Source organism: Oenanthe melanoleuca, chromosome 4A, assembly GCF_029582105.1.
Source record: "Oenanthe melanoleuca isolate GR-GAL-2019-014 chromosome 4A, OMel1.0, whole genome shotgun sequence".
In the NCBI taxonomy this organism is placed as follows: Eukaryota; Metazoa; Chordata; class Aves; order Passeriformes; family Muscicapidae; genus Oenanthe; species Oenanthe melanoleuca.
In genome coordinates this window covers 19100312-19120057 of record NC_079338.1, presented here as the reverse complement: position 1 = coordinate 19120057, position 19746 = coordinate 19100312, and the positions used below count along the sequence as shown (strand labels likewise).

At 48.5% G+C, this 19746-nt stretch overlaps 1 protein-coding gene across 3 annotated transcripts in view; it reads right to left on the bottom strand.

The window, feature by feature from the left end:
* ATP11C (ATPase phospholipid transporting 11C) overlaps positions 1–19746 on the bottom strand; it is a 51232-nt gene that overhangs the window by 12179 nt on the left and 19307 nt on the right. For all 3 annotated transcript variants that reach the window (XM_056491340.1, XM_056491336.1, XM_056491337.1), the window contains exons 4-24: positions 18294–18374; positions 17250–17357; positions 16555–16683; positions 14177–14280; positions 13629–13679; positions 13071–13135; positions 12445–12526; positions 11924–12074; positions 10889–11086; positions 9884–10045; positions 9636–9793; positions 8689–8760; positions 7773–7846; positions 7049–7152; positions 6308–6489; positions 5467–5730; positions 4957–5131; positions 4228–4330; positions 2966–3111; positions 2538–2597; positions 1412–1539 (exon numbers count right to left, since the gene is read on the bottom strand). In XM_056491340.1, coding sequence (XP_056347315.1) covers positions 1412–1539; positions 2538–2597; positions 2966–3111; positions 4228–4330; positions 4957–5131; positions 5467–5730; positions 6308–6489; positions 7049–7152; positions 7773–7846; positions 8689–8760; positions 9636–9793; positions 9884–10045; positions 10889–11086; positions 11924–12074; positions 12445–12526; positions 13071–13135; positions 13629–13679; positions 14177–14280; positions 16555–16683; positions 17250–17357; positions 18294–18374 — 2597 coding nt within the window. The remainder of the gene's footprint in view (positions 1–1411; positions 1540–2537; positions 2598–2965; positions 3112–4227; positions 4331–4956; positions 5132–5466; positions 5731–6307; positions 6490–7048; positions 7153–7772; positions 7847–8688; positions 8761–9635; positions 9794–9883; positions 10046–10888; positions 11087–11923; positions 12075–12444; positions 12527–13070; positions 13136–13628; positions 13680–14176; positions 14281–16554; positions 16684–17249; positions 17358–18293; positions 18375–19746) is intronic.

Genomic DNA, 19746 nt, shown 5'->3' with positions numbered 1-19746 from the left:
ACTGGAAGTGTGGGGTATTGCAAGGAGAGAAAATACAAGCAGCTTCCTCCCTGCCAGCTCTGTTTTGCATTGCCATTTCTGTCCTGCAGTGCTGGTGGTAAACAGGCTTTTTCCAGGATCTGCACTGCAGCAGCTCAGCTCTTCCTCCAGCAGTGCTCTGCAGCCAGCAGCACATGCACACTCATGAATATTCAAACTCAGGCTGCTTCCCCTCAACAGACAGACCCCAGAGACCAGAGAGCCCACCAGGGGAAGGCACAGGGTCTGCTGTTAGTGCTCTCTGTTGCACAATATTCAATTACTGAGCTATTTAAAAATACAGATGGTGGCATTTTGCATAGAGTGAAGGAATAGAGCTCTAATCAATCATAGCTCTGAGTGTTTACTTCAAAACCACCCAAGCCCGTTCTCAGCTCTTATTGCACTCACTGGTTTTCTATACCTAAGGCAACTTGCACACAGTGTTTCAGGCACTGGTAATTCCCTTTGTCTCTGCACAGAGATGACTCCTGGCTCAAGCAGCCCTGTGCCACACTGCTGAGCACCAACCACAGGGACAGGGCTGCCACAAACTGCCCTGACCTGGCTTTTTCCACAGGGCTGACTACCAGGCTGGGGAATTAGCAAACAGAGAGGGGTTTCCTCCAAAAAACATCTTCCTTAGTCTTTGCTAAAGGGCTGCCCCAAACATGTGTGAGGGCAGGGCTGGGAGGAGGATGGAAAGCATCTCTGTTTCTGTGCAAGACTGGAGCCTCTCCCTGCTGCAAGCAAGGAGAGAAAACAACAAGCAAAGCACAGAGGGCCAGTCTAAGCTGTCCTTTCCCTGGGCAATGTGGCAGAAAACTGTGTGGATGGATGAGCAGAGCTCCCTGGGGTCTGATAAGGGGACCTGGCCTGTGGAGGGGAAGCCTGGGGGCCCACATCCATTGAGACAAGTTGAGAAACCACCTGCTTGAGCTGGGCTTCAGAATCATTCATCTTTCTGAAAATGAATGGATCTTTTTTCCTCCTGAAAGCTACATCTCCTCTCCCTGCATTACAGGCTCCACCACGTGCCTGGCTCAAAGGTAACAGGAATGAATGAATGAATGGTCTGGCCACACTCACAGCTCCATTTTTCTTATGGATGAATTCCACCTCCAGTTCACTCTTTCACAGAGATACAGCAGTGCAATTTGCTAGACTAGATACTGTCAGAGAGCACAAGCAAGCAGCAACAGGCAGTAAACACAAGGCTGCTCAGCCTGAATGCAGAACAGCTGAGCCAGGGGGCACAGAAGTGGCTTTTCCTGCATTTCACAGGGATCCCACCCCTGACACAGGACAGGGACTCCTGCTTACACTCCTGCACCAAGGAGCTCAAAGCACAGCTAGCAGAGCTGTGCAGGCTGGGCCAGCCCAGCATACTCACATGTAGAGCTGAGGGTCCGAGGTCAGTGTGTCAATGCTGATGTGCTGCTCCAGGAGGCTGTAAGCCAGGATAGGCAGTGATGTGAAGCAGATGTTGTACATGGTCAGGTAAGCAGCATCATACAATGGCTTGGGAGGGGAAAAAAGAGTTGAGTGAGAGACAGAGAAACACTTCTTTTCTCTCCACAAAGAAATCAAACCATAAATTTCCAGCCCTTGCCTCCTCCATAGCCTACAGATCAAACCCTTCACTGGATGGGAGCTGTGCCCCATCTGAGCACCCCCAGACTGCCCAGGAACCTGCTCCCACTGACAGGAACTCTGTAACTGGCTGGTCCAATCTCCAGCTTATCCCTCAGATAAACATGACTAACCAGCCCTTATCACAGCTTTCCTCTTGCTGCTCTTGTGCTGCTGTTTCTATTAATACATTGATGCCTCCTGTGGCTCTCTAAAGACTAGACTGTTTTAGAGGAACTGTAGCTTTTTTTTTTAAAAAAAGAAAGGCAAGTGTTTCTGCCAAAACAAGCAGAGAAGTCTCTCTCACCATTTACTCTTCCTGTTACTTTTGAGCCCAAATAGACACAAAAGCCCCTTAAGTTGACACAAAAATCAAAGCTCTTGTCTCCAAGCACACGAACCCACTCACGTGGATCTGCCCCTCTGATGCTTACTTGGACTAAGCAAAGCTCTGATAACACTCATTGTGTGTCTTTTTTTAAATCTGCCATAAAAGAATGAATTGTTCTTCCTTCTGAGTGACATTTTTAATGCAGTGAAATGCAGCAAAGGAGACAAAAATCAGAAAACCTTTCAAACTTGTTCTCATAAGAGAAGCAGAAGTAGCAAAATCAGGCACTGATAAATCAGCTAAACCCTTCTCTCATTACTTCAGGAAGGTGGCCACAGCTGGTGGATGGGAAAGGAAAGAAAGCAGATTTCTTTCTTTTCAGTTATGGTCTCAATATCATCTCCAGATATGGTGCTGAGCAACAAGGTCAGCTCCTACTGTCCTCTAGAGCAAGGTGGTAAAGGGACAGGATGCCAAAAGCCAAGTCTGTGCTAGGAAGCCTCATTATGCCACTTGCTTTTCATCTTGCCTTTATAGACAAAGTACTGAAAGTTACCTGCTGTGAGAATCCACAAAAGAACTGGTATAAAAACTGTGGTAAAATGAAGCAAAGGTTCTAGGAAAACAAAAGACAAATGGTCAGCAGGGAAGCACTTGACTTCTTAGTCTAAATCCAAATGGTTTTTCCTGTTATCAGGCATTAGTGTCTGACATTACAACATCAGACAAGGCAGGGCACTTGTTCAATCAAGCACAAAACCAATCCAGTGAGCAGTTAGTATCTGCAGGAGACACCAGAAGAATGCTCACACCCCCCTGGAAGCAGTTTTCACTGGACAGGCACATGGCAGACACAGCCTGTCCTAGGGATGGAAAACAGAACTGCAGAATACCCCAAGTATTTTTTTCCTGTTTATTATTTTATTCTATTGCCAAAGAAATGCACAGGATAAACAAAGAAACCAGCTGCACACTGCCCCTTACCTTATAGAAGAAATACTGTACAAGGTGTGCTATTCTCACATAATATAAATGCCCATGTGCTAGTAGCAGTTTTCTCAAATGTTTGAACTTTGGCACAGCATAGTCACTGTTCCTGGAGGCCTGGCGTCCTTCTTTGCCCTTTATCCCTGGGGACAGAAGCATGGCAAAGGTTAATCCCAGAGGGGCTGGAACCCTGAACTGGGTTTGCCCACATCACTCAGTGGCTCAAGACAAAGGCTGAGCTTCCCTCCTGAGTGTCCCAGGAGACCAAACATGAATACTTTGTGTGGTTTTGGCTCCACAACACTCAGACCTGCCTCTGGAGTTTTTAAGCTAAATTTAGGCTGCTGTGTGATTTCCTGTGTAAGTGCAGTGAAGGGTGTCTAGGCAAACCTGATGGGAGATAAGGAATTGGATCCCCATGGGCTGGCCTACATCTCACACAGCTCAGTTATTGCCCTGCAGCTGCTCAGCCTCCTGAGACATCCCCACAGAGCTGTTTCTCCACAAAAAACACATCCAGATGAACTGCACTGGATTCCCTTCGTTAGGGGGCACCACAGCATTTCCAACAGCCCCAAATGAAGAACATGCCCTCTCTCTCCCCACTGACCCTTCCCCAGTGGGACTACAGGAGCCTCCCATGTTTCAGACACCAGCCTGCAGACAGGAGGAGCCTCCAGCCTGCTGCCAGTCCCTGGGCAGAGCAGGCACCACACCCTGGGCACCAGCCCCAGCAAACACATGGGTCCCTGTGCTGAGCTGCTGCCACCAGCCAGCACTGCCACTAATCATGATTATCTGCTCGTGCCCGTTCTCTTCATGAGCCCCAAGCAATCCTTACCACTGCTCTGGTCACAGAGTTTCTGAATTATCTGCAGTGACAGAGAGAACAGTGCTAGCACAGGTGAGCAGTATGTGATGATCTCATCTCTCTCTTTTACAATGGGGGTGGTAGGACACTGGCACAGTGAGGCTGTGGATGCCCCATTCCTGTTCAGCTTGTACAGGCTCTGAGGAACTTGATGGAGCTGAAGATCTGCTCATTACAAGTTAGACCCTTTAAAGGCCACTTCCAACCCAAACTATTCCATGATTCTATGATCTCAAGCATTAATCTGGAGTTAAACTCTGCCTCCAAAGAAAGCCAGAGCAGCCTTCCCACATTTCTCAGTGGGATTGGTGCAGAAACACCAACTGCACCCAGCAGAGAACCCCCAGACAGGTGTGGGCTGTGAGATGGGTGTTTCAGGGACTCTTACCTATTCCAACATGTGCTTCCAAAATCATACTGACATCATTTGCACCATCCCCTATGGAGAGAGTTATTGGGCTTCCTTTTGTGTTCTTCACCATTCGCACAATCTAAAAGATTTTAAAGAAGGACAGCAGCAGAACCCAAAATTCAGTTTAAAAGCCTCCAGAGACCTTCCCACTGCTCCCCTCAGGACAAGCAATCAGGATTTTACAGCAGCAATACAACAGGAGAGCTCAGGTTAATAAAAACCCTTGTTGCTTGCTTTGCAGTCTCAACCAGAGGAAAAGCCCAATCCAGCTGGGCAGGGCTGAAGGACAGAATTTAAAAACAAACCCCAGCAGCAACATCCTGCCCTTCCCTTCTGCCAGACCCTGCTCTCCCAAGGTGGGCTCTCACATCCCAGGGTGCAGAAACACATCACTGGTCAGGCTGGGAGTGAGGAAGTCACTGACTCCACTTGACAAATTTGGAAAGGAGAAAAAAAAGCAAACTGGGAGGTTTTGTTTATGTCTAATTGGCCTGGGTTTATGGGTTCCTGCCAGCATACTACACAAAGGGTTTGCATTCAGATTTGAAAGAATGGTGTGCTTTCATCATGCTCTGAAGCTCACACACAGCCTGGAGAAGTCCTGCCTGATTAGGATGATCAGGTCAAGCCCCAGCTGATGAATTCAGTGTGTATCACATCAGCCAGTAACATGCTCCAGGCAGGGAGAGGTAAATAAATAAATACCTGTGCTTTCTGCAAAGGAGCCATCCTGCAGCACAGCACTGCAGTGCACTTCAGGCAGATCTGCAGGAAGATGCTTTTGTAATTGCTGGAGCCAGAGTCCTGGGAAGGGTTGAGGATCAGGGACAGTGTGGAGCCATCTATGATCAGTCCATATTCCTGACTCAATGTCCAGCTTCTGGGGCACAACAAGGAACATGTTTGAAACTTAATCAGACTAAGAATTCAACCTAGCTGCTTGTATCATCTTAGTGAAAAAAAAATTGGTTTTGGGTTAATCTTCTTCCTGTCTATTTTTCAGGGCTTAGCAATTTTAAAAGGCTTACACTTAACAGAAGCCCTTCACTAAAGGAACAGGGCAATGAAGTTCAAAGCCAACTAATACCAGAGATGATGAGCAAAGCCAAGGAACCAGGCACAGTTGCAAGCAACCAGTGCCCAGGCCCACAGCATGGGGCTACCTCTCCCCCAGATCTGTGAAATGCACACAGCTGGGTCCTCCGGCCCACTCACCTCTTCAGGCCTCCCCGGTTTTTGGGAACATCCTGAATCAGTTTTTTGTGGTACTCCAGCAGCAGCTCATGGAGCCGATCCTCCTTCCTCTCAGAGTCCCCCACAGTCCTGGCAGTCAGCTCCAGCAGCTCAGTGCTGGTCTGGAACAGCCTGCAGGCGTAGCAGGTGGACTTGGCTGTTTCCATCTTGTCCCCTGTCAGCACCCACACCTTCATCCCAGCTGCATGCAGTGCCTCGATGGTCTCTGCCAGCTGCTCCTGCAGCCTGCAAGCACAAGATCACCCAGAGCCCTGACTCTGGCTCTGCACCCACAGAACACCAGCTCAAGAGAAGATAGCTGACTTTTCCCATGCTGGGGAGACCCCTGCCACAGGAATAACACCAGCTCAGGAGAAGATAGCTGACTTTTCCCATGCTGGGGAGACCCCTGCCACAGGAATAAGGATTACAAGTCAGCAATACCAAGTCTTTATTTGCAGGCAAAAAGAGAAATCAATGCTTTATACTCTTGACTGTTAGGCCTCCCAGTAAGAGTTTAATTTACAGTTGCAGTTCCTATAACTGAATGTGGAATTGAATTTGTTTTGATGTGCAAATTAATGCTCTGAGCTTAATTCACTCTCTAGAAGTGCAAGTATTTCTGTAGTTTCATTAATAAATCCCAATTCCTACTATACCAGCCAATTTAAGCTACTAGGGCACTGTGAAATGGGTTGTGCCATGGTGTAATTAATTGCCCTGGACACTGCCAGCATCTGTTCAGCTCCACCACAGTAAGCCTGGGCCACAAGGCCACATCAGAGAAAGCAGAGGCACCACAGTGCTGGAGTCACCTCCTTACCTGTCCTCCACAGCAGTAGCCCCAATCAGGTGCATGTCTGCTTCTGTGTCATCAAACACCTTGGCCATCTTCTCCTCCCTGTCCTGCAGAGCCATCTTGGCTTCATTGAGCTGTCTGTCAATTTTGTCATACTCCTTCTCAGTGAGCTCTTTGAAGGCCACACACAGCGTTCTGTAGCCATCCTGGCAGCAGGAGGGAAAGAAAATAAAGTGGACAAATGCCCTAAACCCAGATTTTTTACAGCTCCTCACTTTAGGGTGGGTGCTTTTGTCTACCATCAGTGCTTCTGACAGAACTGACCCTGAGGGCAAGGAAAATTTGTTGGTTTGTGTCAAAAGAGCAATTTTCTGTGTTTACACAGTAACTTCTTCCCACCAGAGTAATCATGGTTCTGCTTTTTATGTGCAGGAAGAAACTAAGAGAAGGACCAGGGCTGAGAGTGTGCAGCCAGCAGGGAGAGCAGGGACTGGGAGCCACCACCACAGGGACCAGGCTTCTGATGTTATTTCTATTTTTATCTTGCCTGGGAGATGCTTGGACACAACTGCAGTGGAGACCATATAAGTATTTCAAATAAAGGTGGAAACCAACCAAACAGAAAAGGGAAGAAGCCTGACATCAAAACAATGTAAAGTGACACTCTGATTTTCAACACTTCCCTCCAAAGCAAGGTCACACCCCTATTTTTGGAATAAGGCTTTCCTGACCCCAGAGCCAGCCAAATTCCAGCCCTGTGCTCACCATAGCATTGCGGTCCACGTGGACTTTTGTTTGTTGGATTTCTTCTTGCTGCACCCTTGGAAAAATAGAGGAGTCTGCTCCTTTACAGAAGAGAAGCAACTTTCCTAAAAGTGAAGTATAAACAGTTTGTAGTGCTCACAAGCTGCAGAAAGACTTAAAGTCAATAGCAAGTGATGCAGAAGCAGGAAATCTGGCAGGACTAAAGAAAAAACTGCCAGAAACCCAGTTCCTACCCAAAATGGCCTTTGACCAACCTGTAAAAAACTGAGTGACACTTTGGGTGTCCCTGCCTGCCTCTGAGCAAGTTTTCAGCAACAGGCTGGGCACTGTGTCTGTAGCCTTGGCAACCTTTCCAGGGAGGGTAACAGCAGCATCCCAAACCTTACAGGGCTGACTCTTGAGAGGGACAGTGACCTCGGGAGTTTTGTCTGTTATTCCCATGAAACCCCATCCTACCCAGGGGACATTGTCACATGTCCTCCCTGTAATTGTTCCAGCCTGGAGCAGGGAGCTCTCCATGGGTCACTGTTCCACCCCCTGATGTGCTGCTGGTCCCAAGCAGCTGCTCCAAAGGGAAGTTAACTCTATGGCAACCAGACCAGCAGAGAATCTTAGACCAGCCTAGAAAAGCTCAGAGCTCAGCTTTTGTGGGGGACAGGGTAAGGAGGATGAGTTTCCCAGCTGTGCACACAGGCTGGGAGCCACAGCAGCCCCTGGCCTGTACCTGTGCTGGTTCTCACAATGACGCTCATCCGGCGCCGCACAGGGTCAAAGTTCAGCACGTGGAGAAGTTGGTACCTTTAGAAAAGGGGGAAAAAAGCTGACTCAGTAAAGGAAAAATAGCAAAAATAACTATTTGAGACAGAAAATCACTAACAAAGAGCTGCAGAAATCAATACACCCTACAAGTGGCATCAGCCACCTGGGAATGGATTTTACAGCTACTGCACAAGAAACTGGAGGGGAAAAACCCAAATTCCAGCAGTGCTGTGATGATCTGAGCATGGGACTGGGGGTGTGGGTTCCCACCAGTGCACCAAGCCCCCAGGCTGGGCAGGGGCTCAGCAGGGAATGGGGCACCATGTGCCACAAGCAGCTAACACTGAGTCTCCCATTTAAATAAGAACTTTCTTCATGGGGGAAGTAAGAAATGAAACTTGCTTGTAAAGGCAAGTTTTCAGGGAATGCTGGGATTAGGTCAGTGACTCACAGATGTCCACCAAGCTGTGAGCACAGGGTAAAAAAGCTTCCAGGGAACAGAGCTGTATCACGAGTTCAGGCTTACAGTATCCTGCTGTGAGCCCCAGCCACAGCCCAGAAGGTCAGCAGGCACCTCCTGAACCCCAGGAGCCACCTGCACAAGCTGGTGCAGATGAAGGATGCATACAAAGGACTGCAGGCTCCTGAGGGACCTGAATTTAGACATCACTAAACCACCCGTGGATTTCTGCAAGCGAGCCTTTTCACCTCCACCTTGATGTGCTGTGTCTGGAAATGGGACAGGAGCTCAGGGCAGGTCAGCACTCTCTGACAGCCTCAGGGAACAGCTCTGACCTTGCCAGGTTGACCAAACTCAGCTAAGCTGGGTGGGAGTGGTGCAGAAGAGCAGCCCTGTTCTCAGCAGCCCCAGCAGCACTTACATCTCAGTTTCATTCTTTTGGTTTCGTATTTTCATGAAATCGTTTTCAAGTCCTAGAAAAGTGAAACCATACCTGTCAATAAACAAGAGGACAGAACAACATTGAAAACACCCATTGGCACACATTATACATAACAATGTTCTTGTTTCACCTCCTGCACTGCAGAGCAGAGCTCAGGGAGCCCAGCTAAGGGCTGGATGTTTGTTTGCTCCATGCAGAGCCTGCTATGATGTCCTGGCACTGCTCCCATCCCCTGGAGAGCCTGGGCACTGGAGCACACAGACCCAGAGAGCCTCTGGACATGGTCCACTGGATCTCTGGCAGCTTTACAAGCCATGAGCAAGTGTACACAGCTGCAACAGCCTCCACCTCAAACCTGGGGGCTGGCAAGAACACAGAACTTCTGAATGGTTTGGGCTGGAGAATATCTTCATATCACCTGTCCCAAACCCTGCCATGGGCAGGGACAGCTTCCACTAGACCAGGCTCAAATCCCCACCTACTCTGCCTTGAGCATCTCTGGCAGCATTCAAACATGGGGCTGACAAGAGTAACCATCCCATTATTTTGCCACAGCACAGCAAGGCAAAATTTCACTGCAATTTGCACATGGTCTCTGTTTCTAGGGGATTAAAGCACAAGGCCATGTGGGCTCCAGCAAAGCCCCTGCCACACCTGGGCACACTGCAGCACCTGGGGCTGCTCTCAGGGAATGCAAAGCAGGGCCTCCCAGGGAGCTGCTCAGCAAAGATCCTCTAGAGAGCATCCCTTTAACAGAGAGCTCACTGAGCCCCAGGGCACAGCACTGCAGGCCAGGCTCAGCAATGGCATCACAACATGCTTCCTTCCCAGAGAGGCTGGGAAGGGATCCATCCCCTTCAGGTCACCCTCACCTCCCTCCTTCCCACCAGAGAGGGAATTAAAAACCAGCATTGTCCCGTTCTTACTTTTCTGCGCCTTTCACCAAAGCGATTTCGTCAGGGGAGGAGGAGATGTAGGTGCACCTGCGCTCTGGCTGTGCCAGCAGCCCGTCCACCTGGTCTGCCTCCTTGATCTGAACCGTGTGGCACAGGCACAGGGCTCTCAGGAACAGCTCCTCACGGCTCTGGCCAGGAGGGAGAGAGGGAGGCTGGTTAACAGCTCAGTGAATGCCACACCAGCCAGGAGCTGGCCACCAGTCACAACCATTCCTTACCTTTTCAGCTTTGCCATAGTACTTGAGGGGCCCATCAGGCTGGGAGAAGCCATCCACCTCTGAAATGCAGTCCTTGTACTTGTGCCCATCTATGCAGCACTCGATGAACTCCATGCTGTTCTCTGTCAGTGTCCCAGTTTTGTCTGTGAACACATACTCCACCTGCAAGCACAGGCAGCTGCCACCAGGGCTGGCCAAGGAGGGGCCCTGCACAAAGCCAGGGGCTGGGGGATGTGAGTGCCCCTGTGCCAGTGCTGGGGAGCACCTGGCTATCCTAACCTGACTGCAGGTGCCCCACTACACCACTCTGCAGTTCTGCTACTTTGCTCCTCTGTTTTTCAGCCTGTTGCACAGGTGGCAGGAGGCAGCTTCTTTTAAGAAGATTTAAAATCTGTCTCCAGGCTCTTCACTTTCCCCTCATTCACTTTCTGAGGTCCTTTTCTATAGCCCTAGTGCCTACAGAACTGCTGCTGCCTCCTCTGGGGGATTTGCATCTTGGAGCTGGATTTCAATTAGCTAATTGCTACTCCAAGTATATTTTTATTATTGTTTTTAAAACAAAATCAAAAGCAGGAGGCAGTACACATGCCCTGCACTCATGTCTCCCAGAAAGGGAAGCCTGAGCTGTCTGGGTGCAGCAGCAGCACTGCTGCACGTGCTGTGGATGCCCAGGGAGACAACTGGGCAGACATTTTCCTTAATCCTCAAAGAGACAGAGGATTTTTAATTTTTAATTGAAGCAGTGAAAGCAAAGCACCCTGACACGCAGAGTGCTGTGCCTGATATTCCCCAATATGGAAACAATTGGCGTGACCCAATTCCTGCTCTTTCATGCACTATTTATAACCTTATCTGGTTCCAGAGCAAGTGCAATCACATTAAATGGAAAGTGCCACTACAGAGGGTGAAGTTCTGGCCTGAGGGGACCACAAGGGATTGCCTCCTTGCAGGGAGGGCACTTTCATCCACCTTTTCCTGCAAAAACTGTCAGAAAAATGCTCTGACCTGCCCAAGCTCTTCATTCAAGTCTGAGGTGTTCACCAGTGCTCCCTCCTGTATTTCCTCATCATACATCTCCTTGTCCCAGGAGATGAAGAAGGAGCCCAAGAACTTCTGCATCTCTACTGTGACATACATGGAGACAGGGATAATAAAATTGAAGAGGACCATGAAGGACAGGAAGTCCGTGAACATCCGCAGGACCTGCAGAGGGAAGAGGGGAAGATGCAGCCTGTGGCTGTCAGGACACAGGGGTAGTCACAGCAACACCCAGGGATTCTAGACAGCTTCTCAGAAAAGGTTAAATAGGAAAAAAACACAAAAATGAATACAGCTGAGATACAGGGCTAAATCCCATTTTCCTTTGGCACAGAAAATCCCACTGTCCTCTGCAGATCCTCCAGGTACAGGAGCACATCTCACTGCTTCATGGCAATGTTTCATAAGCATTTCCTCTTTATGTACTGCTACAGGCTCATCCTGAGCCCAAGTAACCAGAAAAAAGGAGCAGGTGGCTTGAGACCAGTCAGGGGTGCAAGTGGAGCAGTGACATCCCTGAGTCCTCCTCAATAACCCATCCCATGGGGATGTCTGCACACACTCAACTCCTTTAACCCATCCCATGGAGATGTCTGCACACACTCAACTCCTTTAACCCATCCCATGGAGATGTCTGCACACACTCAACTCTCTCAGGCTTCACTGCCCACATCTTGGCAAGTTTAACAAACTGGTTGACATGGCCTCAATTTAAGTTCACCTATTCAAAGCTGAAATATAGCTGGAGTTCAGATTAGGACCCAGGTTACATCAGTTGTATTTCTATATTTTATAGTATTTATTTATGCTTTGCCCTGCCCCACAAAAATATCACTGTGCACAAGCATGAGAGAAACACAAACAGCAGGAGAGACCAAAGGAAACAACAGCACTTTCTGTGAGCACACAGGACTCCCAGGGCTGCAGCAGGCACTATCAGATTTAACAAAACAGCCAGAATAAGTCAAGCTGGAGGAGGTGCTGAAATCCAAACCCACTTACCTTGAAGGTCTCTCTCTCTTTTTTAGTCTTCTCATTGTACCAAGGCTCATCATTAAATGGATTACTCTGCCAGACATATTTCAGAGTCGTGCACACAGTGGCCTTGCCCAGTAAGATGCACAAATACACTATCAAGAAAGCGTTGATAGATCTGAAAAACAGGTTGCTTTTTTAAATTCTTGCAGCTATTTTTACAGAGAAAAACATGTTAAGTAGGCAGGAACAAAACTTCCTTACTTTTAAGAAGGGAATTACAGAACAACTGCTTTTAACACTGCTGATATTGAGGGTCAGGTTCATATTTTTTAACATTTCTTAATTTTGCTTTTAAATAAGAAAAGCTACTAAATGATGCTGCTTCTTGCAAGATATGCTTTATCAAATACCCAGATTTTTCTATGCAATCAGAGAGCATCTGAAACAAAAGGCAGCAGATTAGGGGATTATTTCTGTACAAGTCATCCATTAAAAACCCAAGCCAAACAGGTTTCAGTGATTTTTTTCTGAACATAAATACTCACTTTTCCACAGCAGACCGTTTCTGAGATTTCCCTTGGTAGTTGAGAGCCATTTTTGTTTCCATTCCAGTATAGACTGCAACTCCTGCAGGGCATGAAGGCAGGGCTCCTAAGGGACTGGCAGCCCCAGAGGGACCCAGCTGGCACTTGGCCATCAGGGCATCTGTGTTTGCATCAAACTCTAGCCCCAAATGAGGGAAGGACATTACCCAAGGGCTGCTCAACTGCACAAACCTCTGAGGCTGCTAATTAATGGCACTGCTGTGCCCCAGAGCATGAGCAGGGGTCTGTGGGTCACACAGAGCCAGGAAAAGCATCAGCCTCCCATCACAGCCCTCACCAGAGCTGAGACTGCTCCCAGCAGAGGATTTGGGGACAAATCCTTGCTCATCGTGTCCCAGGCAGAAAGAAGAGCTGGCTCTGGAGTACTGACACCACTGGGCAGCCCTGCAGACAGAACCAGAGCCTCCTAATTCCACCCTGCAATTGCAAGCAGCTCGCATGAAAGTGCAGCTGCACAGCCCAGGCAGACAGGCTGCACAGAGCTATGTTCAGTCCAGATTTAGCAGGGAACATCTACATTTATTATTATTTATTAGAGTTATTTAAATAAACAAAAATAACTTCACCATAAATCTTCTTGGTATTTTTGAGGGTAGCACCTTTCAACAACAGGTTTTCAGGACCTAAGGACCTAAACATAAAAGAAATTATAACATTACATCACTCAAGGAATATTCAAACTACTTTATAAATCAGAAGTAGAAATAGGATATAAAGATAAACAACTTACATCTGATTACATCATTTGTATGTTAAATTTGAGTTGTTTGAGTTTGTTTTTCTTTTTTACAATTACATTTCCATTTCATCTTAAAAATTCTATCCCCAATGCACAAAGTTCCACACTGATTGATGTTTGAGTTTTTGTTTACCTTTGAATGACAATATTTAGTCATTGTCTGGTAAATTGTCACTGCCATCAGCAGGACTGGACATTACAAATCCTGTACTGCTTCCCCAAAAGGGGCTCAAACAAATCCCAGGATGGCAGAAGGGAGATCTCCTTTTAGGATGAAATATTTGGAATGGTTAAAGAAAAAAAAAAAAAATTCCAAACAATGGCAGGACAAGCTCAGATCCTTGAAAGTCTCTGTAGATGCCCAACCCCGCCAAGGAGGACCAACCTGGCTACAGGCTCTTGGTTACTTCTGTAGATGATGATTCTTCCAACAAATCTGTGATAAAAATAGGAAAAACTTGTATTACAAACACATTACAGATACTACAAACATACCAGAGAAAAGCCATGGACAGGAAATGGAAGCAAATACAGAAACAAGTGAATTTGAGAGCTGAATGTTTCAGAGGGGTGGCTGTGCTCAGGACAGGGAGCAGCCACACACCCCAGCACATCCCCATTTCTGCAACACACCCCAGAAAACCTGCCAAGGGATTCAACCCTGCTGCAATGGCACATGGACCATTCCTGGTGCTGAGCTGACCAAAACCAGCTCACCACAGCACCAGAAGTGCTGCACAAGGGAGGCCTTTCTGCAAAGCTTTGAAGACTTTGCCATCGTCACACAGAGGGGACCCAGAAGCTCATCCCTGCCTCGAGACACATTCCAGTCTCTGATGCAGAAATGGCCTTTGCTGAGCTGCAGATCCCCGGGGATGGTGCTGAGGTGTCAGCAGGGGGTGGCACCAGGAGCTGCAGGAGGCTCAGACTCACTTGTAGAGGTCAGGCTGGGGCTGCTCACACTCGATGGTGGCCGTGAGGGTGTCGATGGCTTCGTCAGTGCAGAGCACCGTGGTGTCCCGCACGGCGTAGTGGGTCTGGGACAGGAGCACAGGCAGTGTCACCACAACCCCCTCCCCAGACTGCACACCCACACTCCAAAGGCCACTCTGCACAGGCCTGCCAGCACCAGCAGCTCTCCAAGCCCTCACCACACTCCCAAAGCAGCTGAAGCATCTCTCAGCAAAGAATGAAGTCACAAACACTGAAGAGAAAGCCCAGCAGCAAGAGCAACACCAGCCAGGCATCACCAAAAGCACAGCATCCTTGGTTTGCCCTGGCTGGGGCAGAGGGGAGGTGTAGGCAGCTCCATGAAGGGGCTTGGGGACCACCTGCCCTGGCTCCTGATGGGAACTAGCCACCAGCTCCAGCACCAGGGATCACCTGCCCTGGCTCCTGATGGGAACTGGCCACCAGCTCCAGCACCAGGGATCAGGCAGAGCACCGGCAGACTCAGAGTTATTTTTAGCAGCTGCTGCTGCAAAGGTTCATCTCTCATAATTAACTGAAAAGCCCACAAAGGATCTGCTCTCTGCCTTTCAGGCTCTATTTATAGGAGCTGCTCAGAGCTCCAAGTCACGGCAGGCTGCCTCAATCCATCTCCACAAACAAATTCATTAAAGCTCTTCCTCCGCTCCTGACGCGCATCCCGGGAGGCGCCGCCGTGTCACACACACCATGGCAGCAGAAATCCCCACCCTTTGCTGCTCTGCTGACCTGCCTGCCTTCTCCAGCTGAAACTGCTCCAGCACACCTGGATCCCTGGTACAGATCACAGCTTCTGTGAAGCACAGGCCAGAGCTGCTCCTGCAGTGCCCAGTACCAAACGCAGCCCTTGTGGGGTTCTGCAAACTCCCATCAGCACTGACACTGTGCAACCACTGAGTGACACCTCAAAGCCTCCTCCCAATCAATTCCATCATCTTTACATCCTTTATGCATTTAGAAAACACATTCTTTTAGCTGACACGTGGCCAAGGATTTGTGCTTCACAGACAAAAATCTCTTCTACAGTTCTATTCCAGTTTCACTTAATCAGGCATCTTTCCCACACCTCAATCTGATATGTCCCAAATACCAGAAAACCTCCCACCAGGAAGGCAGCAGGACTGCAGATGAGGTTTGGTGATTACCCAAGTGTGCTTCCCTCACTCCCTTTTTCAGCAAACTGTGGTTCCTAATGTTAGGTCTATTTCCCCAAACAGAGCTGGCTTTTCTATTCCCTCTACCCCTTCAAACTCATCTTCACCTCCTCATGGAACAGGAGGCAGCTCTCAGTCACCTACAGGAATCCACAAACCAAGAAAAACACAGCACAGTGCTTGATATAGAAACTCAGCATCACATCTCCAGACTCACAAGTTAGTAAGAGCCAAGACAGCAAAAGTAATGTGACCTGCAGCATATAATACACCTGATACAAATAAGCAATAGCCTTTTAATATGGTTAATGGCTGCCTTTGCCCTCAAGCCACTTCAAAGCTCCAGCTCCTCCTCCCTAGTGGAGCCAGTACTGTGCCACCAGGTTATCCAGCACCAATTAACAGCTGCCCAGAAAGAAGAGCCACAAATCCCAGATAAACATATCAGATCCACAGTGGCATCCCCACTGATTTCAGAGTATGCTGGAATGAATCCTGTCATTTTAAAGTATCTTCCAGTCCTACTACTGCAGCTGCTAGTATCTGTATAAATATTTATCAAACTCAAGTGCAACCAAATGTTCATGTCCTCTGACATATATAATGTCTTTGTTGTTGTATTTTTCCCCAGTTTAGAGAAGGGAAGAGAGAAAGAAAAACTGAAGATATTCATCCTGAGCAAGACCAGTATTAAATTTCACTGCTTGCTGCAGGGAAAGGGAGAGAAAATCCCAGAAGTGATGCTTTTCTCACGCTGGTGAAAAATTCCCCAAATGAATCCAGACATGCTGCCTCAAAGAAGTCCCAGATCTCTCTGGAAATGCTTGGTTAAGTCACAGGAGTGTTGGCAGGTGCTGGAAAGGGGCTGGAGAGCTGCAGGCACTGCTGCCCTGCCACACCAGAGTGTGGCTGGAGCAGGGAAGCACAAACACAGTGCCTGCATCGATAAATGGCAATGAGATTTGGGGCAGTGCCAGCAGAGATGGCCCTGGGAGACAAAACAGAGCACAAACAATCCCCCAGGGCTGCACTGCTGACGCACTGCAAGCTGGCAGGGGCTGGGAAAGAGCACACAGCCACAGGGATGGGCTCCAGGGCAGCCCCTCCAGAGAGCACAGCCCTCACCATCCCCAGTGCCACCACCCCCAGTGCCACACCCAGCCCCCTCACCTTGAAATTGGACTCGCCATCCAGGCTCGCTGTAGTGACATAACAGGTGCCATCAGTGCTGCTGGAGGCCAAAAATATCAAATCACAGGGGAAGGTCTCATCTGCTTTCACTTCTACTATGTCTCCAACCTAGGAGAAAGGGAACATTCACATGAAAAGTCCTCTCAGTTGTTATTAGATGACTATGGTTTAGCTTCTCTCAAAGCCTAAAAAATCACCTTAGCTGAAAGGTAAAAGGTCCAGGAGGTGCACAGACCCCTGAACATCACTGCACAGGCTGATGGGGCAATGCAGCCCCAGGGACTCAGAGCACCCACCTGGCACAGCCAGTGGCCACTGCTCTGCTAAATCTTGATGGAGCAGGAGGCTGCACTTGCCTGAAGTGTGATAAATTAATGTCAAAGCTAAGTGTACTTTCCTGGTGTCCTTGGGAGAGTTGGAAGTAGCAGAGGACTGCCTGTCCTGGAGAAGTGCAAAACGCTGACAGATCTGTCACTTGTCAGCCCCAGCACAGCTTTTGTGAGACAGCTTTTCAAAAGCAATCAAAGGCAGCTCCACTCCTTCACTGGGAGCAGCTCATGTGCAAGGGAGCACGCTGGGGCAGCTGTGACCCAGCCCAGCTCCCCTGTCCCCAGCACAGCTCTGTGCTGTGTGAGCCCAGTGAGAGCCACATGCAAGCTCTCAGTGAGCATTACCTTGATTTTCTCACTCTCTTTCCGCACTTGCTTTGCATTTTCGACAACAAAGACGTTGCTTTTGTTCACTTCGTTGTCAGCTCTGTGCCTCAGCCAGTCCTCGTACCCCTAAGGCACAGACACAGAAACACAAGCTCATAAGTGAGCAACTACTGAGAAAGGAGCAGGGAGGATGAGAGGGACACAGGAAAACAATGAACAAGGAAACGTCCTCAGACCTCCTTCATGCCTGACAAAACATCAACCACAGTAGCTCAGACTGAATCAATTTATTTTAAAAACTTCAATATGCATATTTGACAGATTCAGAACAGATTAAAATAACACAAAAATAATCTATATGCGGGGCAAGCAATGAGCAGCCAAACTACTGTAACACATTTCCATTAGCCTCAGCTTTGGTAAGAACAGACTGAGAAAATGAAAAATACACTCAGCAGCCTGGAACTGCTTCCTATGGTAACATAGGAGGAGACTCTTCCTCTTCAGTCTTTACTGGAAGAACAAAACATTGAGATTTGAAGCAGGTTTTATTCTAGCTCTCCCTTTCCAGCCCCCGTGGAAGAAACCTTTTTTTTATTATTCAATCAGGAAATTTTAAATGGCATGTGTGCCCTGTGATGGGAGCAAAAGGTCCTTTAACACTGCAAGGAGGTGAGGACTGCATGTTTTCAGGAGTAGCTGAGGGCTGAGCAGAACCTGTCCTTTCCACCTACCAACACAGGAGCAGAGCGTGGGTGTATTTGGAGCACGTCTCTGCAAGGACTCAGAGTGTTTCCAAGGAAAGGAAAAACATCCAAGTAAGAGCAGACCTGGAGCAGAAAGCTTTCCTGACCCTCACAGGGATGCTCTGCACTGCCAGAGCAGGAGACACCAATGCCCACACTGGAAATGCAGCCTCTCTGAAAGGCACCAGTGCCTGTCTCACCCCTAAGGAGGCTGCACCAAACCCAAGCACATGCTGGGGGATTCTGAGTGTATTTAAATGTGTGTTTTTCCAGCTGTGTCAAGGAGCAGCCTCTCCTCCCCACGCTGACACTGTACCTGTTTGATAGCTGTGACAGTGATGACAAAGAAGAGTGGGAGGCCACTGGTCACCGGGCTGGTTGGGGTGTCCACTATCACCTGCAGAGACAAAATGCATTGCTGAGCCACTGAGGGCAGGCCAGAGCCCAGGGAGCAGAAAGGGAAGGAAGGGCTGGTTGTGGAAGGGAGGGCAGTACCACTTCAACCACTGACATTGGGAGGCTAAAAATAACACCCATCAGCCCAAATTACCTATGAAACACACTGCAGAACAGAACATGAATATTGCAGTAAAACAGAAACCCAGGCTTTGTCTTTAAGCTCTCCAATTTGGAGCTCAGAGCACTATGACTGCAGAGGGGCCCTGGAGCAGAGCTGGATCCTTCCTGAGCTCAGTCCAGGACTCAACCCAGCACCAGGGTAAGGACCAAGCCCCTTGATTAATTAATTAATTAAACCCTCAGGCTGAGGGAAACCACTGCTCCCCCTGACAGCACCAGGACTCAGCCCAAAGGGTGAGAAAGGCAGGACAGGTTCATCAGTGGGTGGGAGCACTTTCCACCCCCCAAACACCACAAACTTTTGTCATTTTTCCTGCTGCTCCTGGAGAGAACGGGAGCACGAGAGGCAGATGATGACAGCTCTGATGAAAGGGATGGGGAAACTCAGCAGAAAGGCTTTGTGTGCCCACAAAGGGACTTTGTCTCTTGTTTGTGCTTCCCCAGCACGCTCACCAACAGCAGCATTTGGATATTTATTGTTCCAGGCTGCCTGTGAAAAGCTGTGTAAAGGACAGGACTCCTCTCAGCAGCTACGTGGACATTTTTGACCACGAAATGCTGCACACTGCAATACTGCCCTGCACTGCTGAGCCCAGAGAGAAAAGCCAGAAGATTCTCAAGTGGAAGAGAGACACAAGAAGCAGCCAGATAAATGGCAGATGAGTTAAGCAGCAGGAGGGTAAACCAAGATAAACACCAAAAATATTTCCAGGTACACAAAGCCCTGGCTCACTCAAATGGGTGTAAAATGTTTCCAAGCAGAAAGTCTGGTAGAAACCCCCCTTTGGAGTAACAGCCTTGAGTGAGGACACTGCACATGGGATGGGCAATAAGCCATAGTTATCCCACAAAAACTGGACAGATCTTGGGAATCCAAGAAGAGCTTGGGCTTTCTGCTGAGAAGGGCAAAACAGGATCTTCTGCTGTCCAGAAGAGTCTCCTGCACTGGACAAGATGTAGTTGTATGTATTTATGTAAAAAAAAAAAAAAATACAGTTTCTGTCCACACAGATATAGGATTACAGGTATAGGAACACAACATCATATGAACTGCCTGGGATAATTCATACATGTATTTGGAGTTTGGACTCCCTGCAAAATCCCGTGGCTGGACACTGCTCTTCCCCTCTGTGGCTGGTAAGAAGCTGAGGAATACACAAACAATAAGCCAGGACAAAGGCAGAATCCTG